We start from the raw sequence: 13569 nt of genomic DNA, 5'->3' as shown, positions 1-13569 counted from the left end.
AGTAAAATTAGTTTAAACATTTATTAGAATATTTCTGTGTTAATCCTTCTAACATGATCAGCACCGTCGCAACAGGCCATTCAGACTTTGATGGACAGGAAAATATCAGGACGACCACATTCATGGAAAGTAGTTTCACTTGAATTAAAAGGATGCTGAGGTTGATTGACTTCACCCTAGATTTGACACTGTACACAAGAATGTTGGTAAACAGTATTCAAGTAAAGGCATGAGCTCTGGAGCCCCATGATGGTTCTCTTACAGGTCAGTACTTCACTACACATATACTTGGTTGTACGCATCTCATTGGAATAACACCCTTGAGTTTAGTTTGTGTCAATCTGTCCCTTTATAATAATAATACAAAAACAAAAGTGAAACAATAGCAACAAAACCACAATAACACTTTCTAAAGAAGAGCAGGATTTGGGAGCAGATCTAAGTCCTAGGGTTTAGATAGATGATGGTCTCAGCTCTTTATGCTTTTGCATTAATAATCTCGATAAACTCTGGTTTCAAGGAAGCGCCGCCCACCAGGAAGCCATCCACGTCTTTCTGAGAAGCAAGCTCCTTGCAGGTCCCTCCAGTGACAGACCCTGAAATGGTAGACCATTAAAAAAAAATTACTTTTCACCAAGAGATATATATATATATATATATATATATATATATATATATATATATATATATATATATATATATATATATATATATATATATATATATATTATATATTATATATATATATATATATATATATATATATATATATATATATATAAAGAGAAGCATGCATAAAATATATTTATTGGTGATGATATTTAGATCTTCTGTTGCTTAGGAAAGGTCTCTAAATCTTCCAAAAAATTAAAGCAAACCATTAACCAAGAGCCCTAAAATAAGCACAGCTTCATTGGTTTACAGTAATAAAGTACACTGGTATGTTGGAATGCTCTCAGGGAAGGGAAAAAAAAAAAGGTACAAAAGTTTTTACTGGGCCTTCACATTTGTACCTTATTTACTACTAAAGGATACATAGTACATTATGACCTAAAGTGCACTGTTAACCAAAACTGTTAGGGGTTAACAGCATATAGTATCACTGTTAATGTGTGTATTATGCATAGCACCACCAATTAAAATGTAATTTGCATACCCATCAGTTTTAAAAGCCTTTCACATTTAACTGATTGTTTCAGCTACCAGAAAATGTAGCTTTTTAGTTTGAGAAAAAAAATGTATTTGTTTTATTGAAAGTGCAGTTCTACAAACATAAGTTTACTACAGTAAAATTTCAGTTTATTATGTAATTGGTGGAAATACTTGATTGAGCTATTGGCCATAGGTCAGTGGTTTTCAAACCTGTCCTGAAGGCACCCCAGTTCTGCACATTTTGTGTGCCTCCCTCATTTATCACACCTGATTCAACTCATCAGCTCGTTAGTAGAGACTGGAAGAACTAAATTGGGTGCTTCTGATAAGGGAGACATACCAAATGTGCAGGGCTGGTGTGCCTCAAGGAGCGGTTTTGGAAACCAATGGTCTAGGTCAGTGGTTCTCAAACCTGTCCTGGGGACCCCTCACCACTGCACATTTTGCATGTCTCCCTCATCAGACACCCAATTCAAATCTAAGAGTCTCTACTAATGAGCTGATGATTTGAATCAGGTGTGTTTGATGAGGGAGACATGCAAAATGTGTACTGGTTGGGGGTCCCCAGGACAGGTTTGAGAACCACTGGTCTAGGTAACAGAAACTGGTGCTAGTTTCACATCTCTCAGACTGTGGACTCACTGTCTCATTTCATGCAAATGCAGTTGGCATCAGATTGTATGTCAGTTACTGATTGTATTGGAAAATAAATAAATAAACTTCTTTTGATGGGACACAAGCAACAACATTCCAGAAAATCTTTAAACCTTTTAAAGGAAACCTACTGGACATCTTTTCTAGCCAGTTACTAGTATATGTAATTAGTAGCAGGTCACAGTGTTCAAATTTGCATAATAATGCATTTCACACACTGAACTCAATCTTGTTTGCTTCAGTCACCATGAGCGAGATACTCATTCAAACTGATGGGAGAGATTCAGTGAACAGCTAGTTGTTAATTTGCTCTTTTAGTATTTGTCCAGTAGGTTTTCTATAAAAGAAAACCCCTCCCTACTTGTCAAAAGAAAGCGGTGTAGAAATATTTTGCATGGTGGTGTACAAAAACTATTACTTAGTCATTGCTTGTGCACCATAACCATACTTATCAAGAAATAAGAGCTCTTGATTCTGAATGGTCAGTTGAGTATTTACATTCCATTATATTCACCATCACATATCTGGGTATAAAAACCATTGCACAGTTTCACATCTCTCGTATTACACCACAGACTCATTATTTCTTGCCTCATGTAAACACTTGAGCCAGCTTGTCCCTCAGATATCAACTGTATTGAACATCACATCAGAAGGGTTTGTCCTGCTACTTGGCTGATAGTTTTGGATAGAACTGACCATTTTTAGAGCAAGCTTTAGGATTAAATACGTAAAAAGTATAAAACTCTGTTCTATAAACTATGCATAATTAGTTGCAGGTAACATTGGTGGGGGTGTGTTCAAATTTGCATAATAAAGCATTACGCACAGACTGAACTCAATCCTGTTTTCTTCAGTCACCATGAGTGAGAAACTCATTCAAACTGATGGGAGTCGTTCACTAAACAGTGTCTAGTTGGAAAGTTCTCTTTTAGTATTTGTCTAGTAGGTTTTCTATAAAAGAAAACCCCATCATATTTGTCAAATGAAAGTTTCAGTCTGATGTTTTATAGCTAATATCATTACAGCTCTGGTGTGCCTCTAGGAGCGGTTTGAAAAACCAATGGTTTGGGTGGTCAAAATATGTGAGCAGCAACACACTGCTGAGAGTGAGAGTTAGATAAATGTGCTGCGCGCCTTCCTCTCAATAATAAAATGAACCGAATTGAGAAAACAGCAATCATTTTAATAAAGCATAAGAAAATGCATCTGATCATAGCAACGTGGATGTTTGTGGGAGCTCCAATCTGGCATTCTAGTAAAGTTTATTTATATATCACATTAAAGGTAAATTCAAGTCAGTGTCTCATTTCATTAGATGTACAATGTAATTTTCTACTATAAAGCAGCTCTTCAGTGTGTTCATGTTTTCATTCACGGAAACAGGACCTCGATGAAACAAAAAATTAACCAGAAAAGATTTGACATGAAAGAAGGCGGAGCCTCCTTGCACACCAACCTATGGCGTAATGGTAGAACAAAGATGTTTACCAGCTGGAACAAACTAAGTTTGCTTTGATAAGCTGTTTCAAACTTCCAAAAACTCTGAAAGAAATTCATTTTGGCCTGAATTTGTTTGAAATGATGCAGCCTGCAGCACAATGACGTTGCTGGATCAGATCCAACACGTACTGGATGGTGGATCGTTATGGCGACATCATACCGATCTCTGGGTTAACTTATAATGCGTATGCGCTGGTCTTAAGTGACATGTATAATCAATATTGTATATAGATGATCTAACCTGTGTAGTTGTATTACTGATAAATAGTATTAAGTAATTATAGATGAATAAATCATCTTTTCATAAATGTGATGCTTAAATTATCTACATGCATGCAAAACAGTTAACATTTTAATATATTATGATCATACTTGCTGTTGAGTGGAAGGAAACATGAGTCAAGTAATTGTCTCTGTAATGTTAATCCTCCTGTAATGTTAATTTTAAAATACCAGTAGCCTACACATTCAAGGGAAAATGCAAAACGTGTCCTGATGGCGTGAGCATGTTATTAATCATTATTTTTGCGCGAGCGGTTTGAGTATTTATCGATCCAGCAAAACTCTTAACTGTGCATTCAAACTCTACCGCGCATGCGTATATGACGCCATCGAATTGTGAATGAAACCACCGCGCATCCGCGTCCAGTACGTGTTGGATCTGATCCAGTACGTCATCGTGCTACAGGCTGCAGCGACGACTTCTTGGAGAGTTCTCCAATTTTGCTTGAGGTATATCAGGGCCTTTAGGGTCACTTTCATTTGTCTAGTATATTTCACTGTATTTAAATAGACCAATCACTTATAGTAGCAACTATAATCAACAAACCCACAACATTATGAGTCTTCCATCTCATTTTATTTTATGGATCATATTAAAATCAGAATGGATACTGATATTGAGCCAGATGGTATAATCATCTTGTGGCTTGCTCTCAGAGCATGCATTTATCTATAATTTTAACTGCAGCAAACCAGATTAAGTTCAAGCGCCGGTTCCAAAAGTCACCATGAGTGAGATAATCATTCAAATGTATGCAAGACATTTAGTAAACAATGAGAAGCTTAAAATGTGCTCTTACAGTATTTGTCTAGTAGGTTTTCTATAAAAGAAAGTCCCTTAATGTTTTTCAAAAGAAAATTGCCTAGAAATATTTTAAGATTTGAACCTTTATACAGTTGTTCAAATATTGTTACTTTGTCATTGTTTAGGTGCTATAAACATTCCTGTCCAGAAATGGGCATTCTTGATTCTGATTGGTCCATTGTGGCATCCAGTGGTCATACGTTCCATATTCACCATCACACAACTGGAAAAACCAGCACCAGTTTCACATCTCTCGTATTAAACCACAGACTCATTATTTCTTGCCTCATGTGAACACTGTTGAGCCAGCTTGTCCCTCAGATATGAATTGTATTGAACATCACATCAAAAGGCAAGATTCTTCATAACTGTTGAAAATAAGAATTCTTAACCTGTCGTTGGATTTTGAGTTTGATGATTTAAAGTAAAATAATTTCTCAGTTCTACATGTGGTGTTACTTTAACTCATTGTGCATGTGCCATCATAAAAACTCTTGACCAGAATCAGTATATGTATTAGCAATATGTAACAATGTTGGAAGCTTGTTTAAATTTGCATAATAATGCATTTCACACACTGAACTCAATCTTGTTTGCTTCAGTCACCATGAGCGAGATACTCATTCAAACTGATGGGAGATTCAGTGAATAATAAGCTGCAAATTAACTCTTTTAGTATTTGTCCAGTAGGTTTTCTATAAAAGAAAACCCCATCAAACTTGTCAAAAGAGAGATATCTTAAAGTTTAAGGGTGATATACAGCTTTTGAAAAAATTAAGAGTCCACTTAACATGGATTTCTCAATGTTGGTTCACTAAAAGTCATGGCAGAGCTTCATGGCACAAACAATCGTTAGAAATTTGCTCTTTTTGTATTTGTCCAGTAGTTTTCCTAATGGGAAGCTCTTTCATGCTTGTTAAAAGTAATAATTCTTTAAAGATTGATTGAAAATGAGAAGTCAGATTACAGTAAATATCTACACCAGCTTTAAATTTGAGGGATTTTGTAACAATATGCCATGCGCCTTTTTATGTACATAGTGACAATTTTTTGATTGCAAACTACTGAATGTTGTTACTATATACTTCAGATCTGAACAGCTTTTATGTTTATGTAGTTGTGTGGCATGACTATAATAAATCCCTACCTAGTGTGTTTTTTATATAAACACACTGAAGTGAATATAAATCAGAAGGAACCATAAACCTTCCCAAACAGCCACAAACTAACCAGTACGTACAGCAACACATGGCACTAGCATCACGTCTATGGGTTATATTTGCACAGCCCACCAAAAATTCTCCAGTTCTTTATTTACATTCCTACACATTCCTAATTTTTTTAATAAGCAGTGGGTGGGAGGTGACTGTATTTAAGGAGGTGTCTAAATGTGCCTACATATGATACCTTTAAATGTTTTAAATGCCCTTGTAATTATCCAGTATAACATAATAGACCATCAAATTAAATATTTTATTTAACAAATGTGAAATTTAACCCATCAAATGTTAGTTACAAAAGTATCTTTAAAGGTTTAGTTCACCCAAAAATGAAAATTCTCTCATAAACTATACAAGTCTTGTACAAGTTTAGCACACAAAAACTAATTCTTGTTGCTTTAGAAAATTATTGTAGAACCACTGTAGTGAGATGGACTTTATAACAACGTCTTTAGTGCCTTTTATGGGTTTTAAGAGAGGAAATTACATTGGTGTCAATGAAGGCCTTTCTGGGCCATCGGATTTAGACTAAATCTCTGTGTTCCAAGGATAAACAAAAGTCTTACGGTGTCGAACGGCATGAGGGTGAGTAATTAATGACAGAGTTTTCATTGGGTGAGCGAACCCTTTAAGTTGCTTCAGTCACCATCATTGATGCACCTATTGAAAGTGATCAGTGCACTGGACAAATATTCCTTTATAGTATTTGTAAAGAAAATATTTCCTCTGATTTATAGTTACAATTTTTGTATAATGATGGTATTGTTTATTGTATTTAGTTATCATTGTACAATCACACTAAGTGAGGAGCATCACTACACAATAACTGGATAGTACTCTGATTATTTTTTCAAGAAGCCTTCTTTGAAGTAAAACTTTTATAACTGATGAAAGTAAGAGTTCTTAAACTACTGCTGAAGTTTGAGTGAGATGTTTTAAGGCGAAATATGTTGGTATTATTTTAACTCATTCATTGCTCATTTGCCATCAAAACTCTCACCCAGAATCAGGATATGTAATTAGTAGTGGTCACACTGTTTGGAGTGTTTAAATTGACATAATGCTTTTCACACATTGAACTCAATCTTGTTTGCTTCAGTCACCATGAGCGAGATACTCATTCAAACTGATGGGACAGATTCAGTGAACAATGATAAGATGTAAATTGTGCTCTTTTTGTATTTGTCCAGTAGGTTTTCTATAAAAGAAAACCCCTCCCTACTTTGTAAAGAAAGATACATCAATGTTTTAAATAAAAAAAGTCATTTGATCTTTTAGTCCTGTTGGTTTCCTTTAAAAGGAAGCCCATTCAGAATTGTAAAAGTAATTATTTATTTAAAGATTAATACAAGATAAAAAATATAATCAAAGATTATCTGCTTTAAATTAAAAGTGTTTAGAAACAATATAAAATGCATGTTTCTGTACATAGTTTATATTCATAGTTTATATTCAGTTCAAACTAACTACTGAATGTTAGCAGATTTGTCAGTAGTGAACTACGTGATGTATTTATATTGTGTAGCATGACTATAATAAATCCCTACATAATGTTTCTATATAAACATACTGCAGTGAATATAAACAGCCATAAAGTAACCAGTGCTTACAGTAATACATGCCATCATGTCACACGTATGGGTTACATTTGCACGGCACAGTTCACCATACAATGTTTTTTTAGTATTTGTTAATATTCACCATCTGGGTATAATTATCATCATTTTTTAAGTATCTCTCATTGCACTAGATTCATTATTTCTCGTTTAATTGTTGAGCCAGCTTCTCATATAAATGTATTGTATTGAAAATCACGCATTTGAGCAAACTTTTGGACTATTTACTAGTAAAAGTATAAAATAATTTCTTTAGTCACTATGGTTGAGATCCGCACATTAATGAAGGAGGGTCACTGCAGTGCTTTCAGTTTTTGTCCTGTGGGTTTCCTTTAAACAGAAACTCCTTTTTAACTTTTGAAATGAAAGTTGTGGAAGGTTGTGCTTGGCATTTTATAGTGAAGGAAAATATCTCAGTTCTATATGTGGTATTATTTTAACACATTGCTCATGTTCTATCAAAAAACTCTCACCCAGAATCAGGATATGTAATTAGTAGCAGGTCACACTGTTTTGAGTGTAACATTTGCATAATAATGCCTTTCACACATTGAACTCAACCTTGTTTGCTTCAGTCACCATGAGTGAGATACTCATTCAAACTGATGGGACAGATTCAGTGAACAAGAACAAACTGTAAAGAAGCTCTTTTAGTATTTGTCCAGTAGGTTTTCTATAAAAGAAAACCCTGTCATTATTGTTAAAATTAAAGTTGATGTTTAAGAGTAAGCAATTACCTCAACAAATGTACAGATGTTATTACTTCACCATTGTTTATGTGCTATAAAAATTATATGTGCTAATTTCCTTAATATTCCCTGTCACACAGTTTCACTTCTCTCGTATTACACCACAGACTCATTATTTCTTGCCTCATGTAAACACTTGAGCCAGCTTGTCCCTCAGATATCAACTGTATTGAACATCACATCAGAAGGGTTTGTCCTGCTACTTGGCTGATAGTTTTTGGATAGAACTGACCATTTTTAGAGCAAGCTTTAGGAAGAAATACTAGTAAAAGTATAAAACTCTGTTCTATAAACTATGCTTAATTAGTTGCAGGTAACATTGGTGGGGGTGTGTTCAAATTTGCATAATAAAGCATTACACACAGACTGAACTCAATCCTGTTTTCTTCAGTCACCATGAGTGAGAAACTCATTCAAACTGATGGGAGTCGTTCACTAAACAGTGTCTAGTTGGAAAGTTCTCTTTTAGTATTTGTCTAGTAGGTTTTCTATAAAAGAAAACCCCATTATATTTGTCAAATGAAAGAATAATTTAGATAGTTTGATGTTAACTAACAAAGTACTATTAAAGTTCTATAAATGAGGATACTTTATCTTGAAATATTATTCTCAATTAGTAGATGACATGACTGGGGTGTTTGAATTAGCAATAGTCAAAATGACTGTTCCATGGGTGAACTACACTCACTGAATGAGAAATGCAATGTCAAAGGGATTGTTGGTATTTTTCTTTGTTAAATAAAAAGCAATATTTAAATGGCTGACCTCCATAAATGATCCTGACAGAGTTGGCAACAGCCTCTGAGACATTGGCCTTTATCCACTGCCTGAGCTTGTCATGTACCTCCTGAGCCTGTAAGAGCAACAGTAAGAGACCGAGTCACTGGGGTAAATAAAACCAGGGAACGCTTTTGATAGACCTCATCCAAGCTGTATGAGTATGTCTGTACCTGTTGGGGCGATGCAGTTTTCCCAGTGCCAATGGCCCAAACAGGCTCATAAGCAAGGACCACTTTGCTCCAATCCTTCACATTATCTAAAAGAGATGATAGTCTTATTTTAAATACAAGGGATGTTTTATATAAAAGTTCATATATACACACACACACACACACATGTATATACACAGAAACTTCAAGTTGAAAGATACCTGCAATGAACTTGGTCTGTGCAAAAACAACTTTCTCAGTGATTCCAGCCTCCCTCTCATCCAGCTTCTCACCAATGCAGGCGATCACACCCAAACCGTTCTCAAGAGCATGAGCGACCTTCTGTCCAATCAACTATCAGAAAGAAAAAAAAAAAAACTAGAAATTTTATGATTTATTACGTGAAATCGGGACAGATTGTATTTTGTGAAAGCATTATATGCTTTAAATTTTAACTTTACACTTCAATATTTCTTTTTTTAGTGGTCTGGTAATCATATAATTAATACATGCTAAATGTACTAAGTGAGTAATGATATTGGATTCCTGTTCAAATAATGTTACATTATTGTCATAATGTTCAGAGATTGCATATTTAACAAGCTTGGCAAGTTTGCATACTCATAATAGTTGACATTTTAACCACAGTAATAGAATTTACTGTAGAATACTATATTAAGTCAGACAGTGCTACTTTTATTCCTTACTGTATACATTTTTGCTCAGATGAGTAGGAATTATAGAGGGTGAGAGGATTGCATAACCTGTTCAAATCTGCATACCCATAAAGTCTTTTAATTGTTCAAAGGCTGCTAAAACGTAAGCAAGACTCAGTCACCACCTGTGACGAACCCACTCAAATTGATAGGAGACTTCACTGCACAATTGTTAGACATATATTTGCTCTTTTAGTATTTGTCAAGAAGGTTTCCTATAAAAGGAAGCTCCTTTATAACAGTTAAAGTAGCATGTCCAGAAATAATTTAAAAGTGAGCTTGATGTTTCACAGAGAAGTAGTATTACACTTCTGTGGTGTTACTTCATCTTACTTATGTGATGTAGTAAACATGCCTTTTCAGTTGCAGAGGGTGACATTGTTGGTGGCTTAAATTTGTTTAAAGTGCCCGTATTTTGCTTTTTTCGAATTTTACCTTTCATTGCATATAAAATATAGTGGTTTGTGAATGTAAAAAGTCTGCAAAATTTTAAAGATCATAAAACTGACTTTTAAAGTGTTTATGCTATGCATATTTTGTTACTTGTTTTGTCTAAATAGAAGGAAAATGATGTAGCCATAAATAAGCACTATGTTTTATACAGTATGGACTTGAACATTTATTAGCATAGATCAATACAGCTGCTATAAATCAATCTACACACAAGGGGGCAGTAAAAAATGGCTTTAGTGTAGCTTTTCCAGAGTCAAAAGTTATACAGTCAGTATAACTAGTAAAGTGATTGCTCAGAAAACACACTACAGCTGCACTAACAGCACCAAGTTACCTCATCGCTCTCTCCAAACACATGGCGTCTCTCAGAGTGTCCCAGGATCACCCATTTTACACCACAGTCCTTGATCATCGCAGGGCTGAAAGAATAGGACAGATCTTTTAGTGATAAATATGTATTAAAATAGAAAACTAAATGTGAATGATTCCAAGTGCATTTTCATGAATTATTTGTTCATTAATTTACTGTGTTTCTGGACGGTAAACGAGTAGACGTACCTGATCTCTCCGGTGAAGGCTCCCTTTGCTACCTTGTAGCAGTTCTGTGCAGCCACATCAATGTTAGGATTCAGCTTGGACCTGGCAAAGTCAAGGTAGATGGGTGGGGCACCACACACAATATCTGTCAAACAAACAAAAGGGTTAAAAATAAAGAACTTTATTTTGCTTTAAGTGTGTGTGACAGACCACCATGGCAAAACACTGCTTTCACGTCACTAACAAATATATCCTGAACAAACCATTCAGATTACTGGAAACTTGGGACTTCAAGTAAAAGACAAAATACAATTGTAATATAATAAATGTATACAAACAAATAATGTTTGTGTTTTTATGGATGTTTTAAGAATTTAAACATTTACTAGACACAAGCAACTTTGTGTTTTGTGCATCATATATAAAGGCTAGGCTCCATTGGAGGTGGCATTTATACTGTAAAATTATCTTGGGTCAGCCTAAATTAAACTCACTGTAAAGGGCAGACATATCTGGCACTTCGTCCCCCTTTGATAAAAGGTCAAAGGAAAAGTTACTCCTATGACTGCATACTGCACGGGCCATGAAGTATAGCAAAAAGGAAAAAGCATGGTCGAGATATGACAGTCTGACCCATGACCTTTGTGCGTTAAGCTCTTCTCTCGGGTTTCAGACCATGGATGAAACGGGCGACGCAAAAGCAACATGACTTTTGGACTTTACAATTCAAAGTCCACAATTGTGCCACAGACAGATAAAACCGGTCTGGACTGTCAAATAAAACCCTGAGAAAATTCGGAGAGATGCAGGTTTACGTCACATGGAATAGCGGAAACAGCGCGCGTTCAACAATCACTCAAGATGCGTAACTGTAGCACATATCGCTTTTTTCCCCCAATGTCATAATTTTTAAAGACATAGCACGAACAAATATAGTACAGTTTTGCTTATAAACCAAGCATCTCACTTATCCTGTCATTTGATTTGACATGCATTGCCTTGAACAAGCACACGGTGGCTACGTGCTGGAAATCACACACCCATTTCCAGCTTTAACCCTTGAATCACGACGCAAGATGAGCATTCATTTCATTCATTTACCAACCACGACTCTTTTATAAATCAAATAGTACGAGTTTTAGCAGAAACTGGCTTCAGTGTTAGGACAGTTTATGCAACGCTTCTCTCTGGTACTGCTAAGATTAATCGAGATGGCAAAAGGCAATAGATGGATTTGCACTGTAGAAAACACAGCTGTTACCTAACTAAATAACTAAACCAAGAAATAGCCTGTGAATGATGCTCTCATGGGCGATGGCAGCTGTCAAATATCCCGCGTGAATGTCATTTCAGGGTCAGTGCAGTGGGCTGCACAAACCCGAAAAGGCCCGTGTTTGAAATAGTATGGCTGTGCCTGCTGAACAGGAAACTGAATGAAAAATACGCACCGGTGTCTGGGTTGAGTTTTGCGTTATTCAGTGTGTTGGCGAGCTCTTCAATGCTCTTTTTGTCGCCGTTCATTTTCCAGTTGCCACCGACGAAAAACTTCCTTCCAGACATGGCTGCAAAAAGTGTTGCTTTCCCAGATATTGCTTGATGAAGGAAACAAACCGACGATCTCCAATCGAAGAGACAGCGGTCAAACGCGGTCCGCTTGAGTTTATATATCGCTGGCTATAAAGTCCCGCCCACCGGCGCTGCCATTGGCTCAAGACAGCACGCCTTTGAAAATAATTGTCCTTTGATCATAGGACAGATGCTTCCACTGTTCATGTGTTCATTAATTAAAAAACATATTTTTCCAAGCTTTCAACTGTACTTTAAAATGGTTTTATCCGTTTCTTTCACGCATGTTTACCATCATCATCATGGGGAATAATATTTAATTCACCCACATAGTTACATCTATTAGCTAAATTTAGGATAATTTGGGGGCCACGGCTCACAAAACATAAATGTAAATAATATGGGTTAAATAATAATAATAATAATAATAATAATAATAATAATAATAATAATAATAATAATAATAATAAATTGAGTCATAAATTCAAAAATAGATTAAAAAAATATGAAAGCAAAATGTGGCAATATTTGAGTTTTATTTAACTTTTAATGTTAACACTTTTTTGTTTATCCTTATGTAACCATTAATTATATTTTGTACATCTTTAATAATTGCTCTTAAAATCTATTACTTTTAAATAGGTGGGAAAAAAGACTGTGGCCAGTAGAGGGTGGCATTTATTTGGAGGTGGGATTACATTTGCATTCCCACAATGCTTTTCGCTTACGTCGTATATATAAGACGTTTTCTGTTATTTTAAGTTATTTAAAGAAAAATATTGCATGAAGTACACGAGCATTTATTAATGAAACAATTATTTCGGTCTTAATTGGTCTACTGATATCTTGATAAATATTTTCTCCAGTTATTTAGTCACCGTAATCGATATGCCTGTCGACAGTAATCAGGATGCCTCTATGTGAAAGGTCAAATGGAAATTTGCTCTTTTAGTATTTGTCGAGAAGGTTTCCCTTAAAGGGAAGCCCACCTATCATTGTGTGAAAGATAGAGGAATGGCGGAAGGTGCGATAACGATTGAAAATTTAAAGTTGACTTATTAGGTTATTTTCCACATGTTAATGTCGCATGTACCCTAATTCGCCGGTGTAGTGGAGAATATTGCATTTAGTAATATTCTATCAAATTAAGTGCGGTATGTATACAAATTTATTGCAGTGCATGTTAATTAAAGTCAGTGAACACATTCTCATTTATAGCCATAGTTCCCTATAGGTCACAACCATATGGTCACAACAATGATGTTACTAGTAGTGACAATAATCAAATATTCAATACATAAAAGACAGCATACCCTACACAAATACACCATACTCAAAAGAACAATGCATTGGCTATCTAAAGTACTAAATTCCATATCTGGTTTGC

The 13569-nt window shown here is 35.3% G+C and overlaps 1 protein-coding gene and 9 non-coding genes across 10 annotated transcripts; 9 read left to right on the top strand and 1 right to left on the bottom strand.

The window, feature by feature from the left end:
• Positions 1–7: 7 nt before the first annotated feature.
• Positions 8–12262, bottom strand: tpi1b (triosephosphate isomerase 1b). The gene is made up of 7 exons (XM_067448944.1): positions 12065–12262; positions 10638–10761; positions 10414–10498; positions 9132–9264; positions 8932–9017; positions 8747–8834; positions 8–596 (listed from the first exon to the last, which is right to left on the bottom strand). Exons 1-7 carry the CDS (start codon positions 12174–12176, stop codon positions 478–480), a joined length of 747 nt encoding a protein of 248 aa, XP_067305045.1. The 5' UTR covers positions 12177–12262; the 3' UTR covers positions 8–477.
• On the top strand, positions 2109–2161 carry LOC137083975 (U7 small nuclear RNA). The gene has a single exon (XR_010906669.1). It is a non-coding gene; the product is annotated as a U7 small nuclear RNA (small nuclear RNA).
• On the top strand, positions 2726–2778 carry LOC137083973 (U7 small nuclear RNA). Its single transcript, XR_010906667.1, has one exon. It is a non-coding gene; the product is annotated as a U7 small nuclear RNA (small nuclear RNA).
• On the top strand, positions 4378–4430 carry LOC137083980 (U7 small nuclear RNA). Its single transcript, XR_010906674.1, has one exon. It is a non-coding gene; the product is annotated as a U7 small nuclear RNA (small nuclear RNA).
• LOC137083976 (U7 small nuclear RNA) lies at positions 5056–5109 on the top strand. Its single transcript, XR_010906670.1, has one exon. It is a non-coding gene; the product is annotated as a U7 small nuclear RNA (small nuclear RNA).
• LOC137083978 (U7 small nuclear RNA) lies at positions 6775–6832 on the top strand. Its single transcript, XR_010906672.1, has one exon. It is a non-coding gene; the product is annotated as a U7 small nuclear RNA (small nuclear RNA).
• On the top strand, positions 7870–7923 carry LOC137083977 (U7 small nuclear RNA). Its single transcript, XR_010906671.1, has one exon. It is a non-coding gene; the product is annotated as a U7 small nuclear RNA (small nuclear RNA).
• LOC137083970 (U7 small nuclear RNA) lies at positions 8435–8487 on the top strand. Its single transcript, XR_010906666.1, has one exon. It is a non-coding gene; the product is annotated as a U7 small nuclear RNA (small nuclear RNA).
• On the top strand, positions 9803–9859 carry LOC137083979 (U7 small nuclear RNA). The gene has a single exon (XR_010906673.1). It is a non-coding gene; the product is annotated as a U7 small nuclear RNA (small nuclear RNA).
• An 855-nt stretch (positions 12263–13117) lies between the features above and the next one.
• LOC137083974 (U7 small nuclear RNA) lies at positions 13118–13171 on the top strand. The gene has a single exon (XR_010906668.1). It is a non-coding gene; the product is annotated as a U7 small nuclear RNA (small nuclear RNA).
• Positions 13172–13569: the final 398 nt, after the last annotated feature.

This window comes from Pseudorasbora parva, chromosome 7 (genome assembly GCF_024679245.1).
Source record: "Pseudorasbora parva isolate DD20220531a chromosome 7, ASM2467924v1, whole genome shotgun sequence".
Taxonomy (NCBI): Eukaryota; Metazoa; Chordata; class Actinopteri; order Cypriniformes; family Gobionidae; genus Pseudorasbora; species Pseudorasbora parva.
Note: the sequence above shows the minus strand (reverse complement) of the source record. Positions and strands in the feature narration are given on the sequence as shown.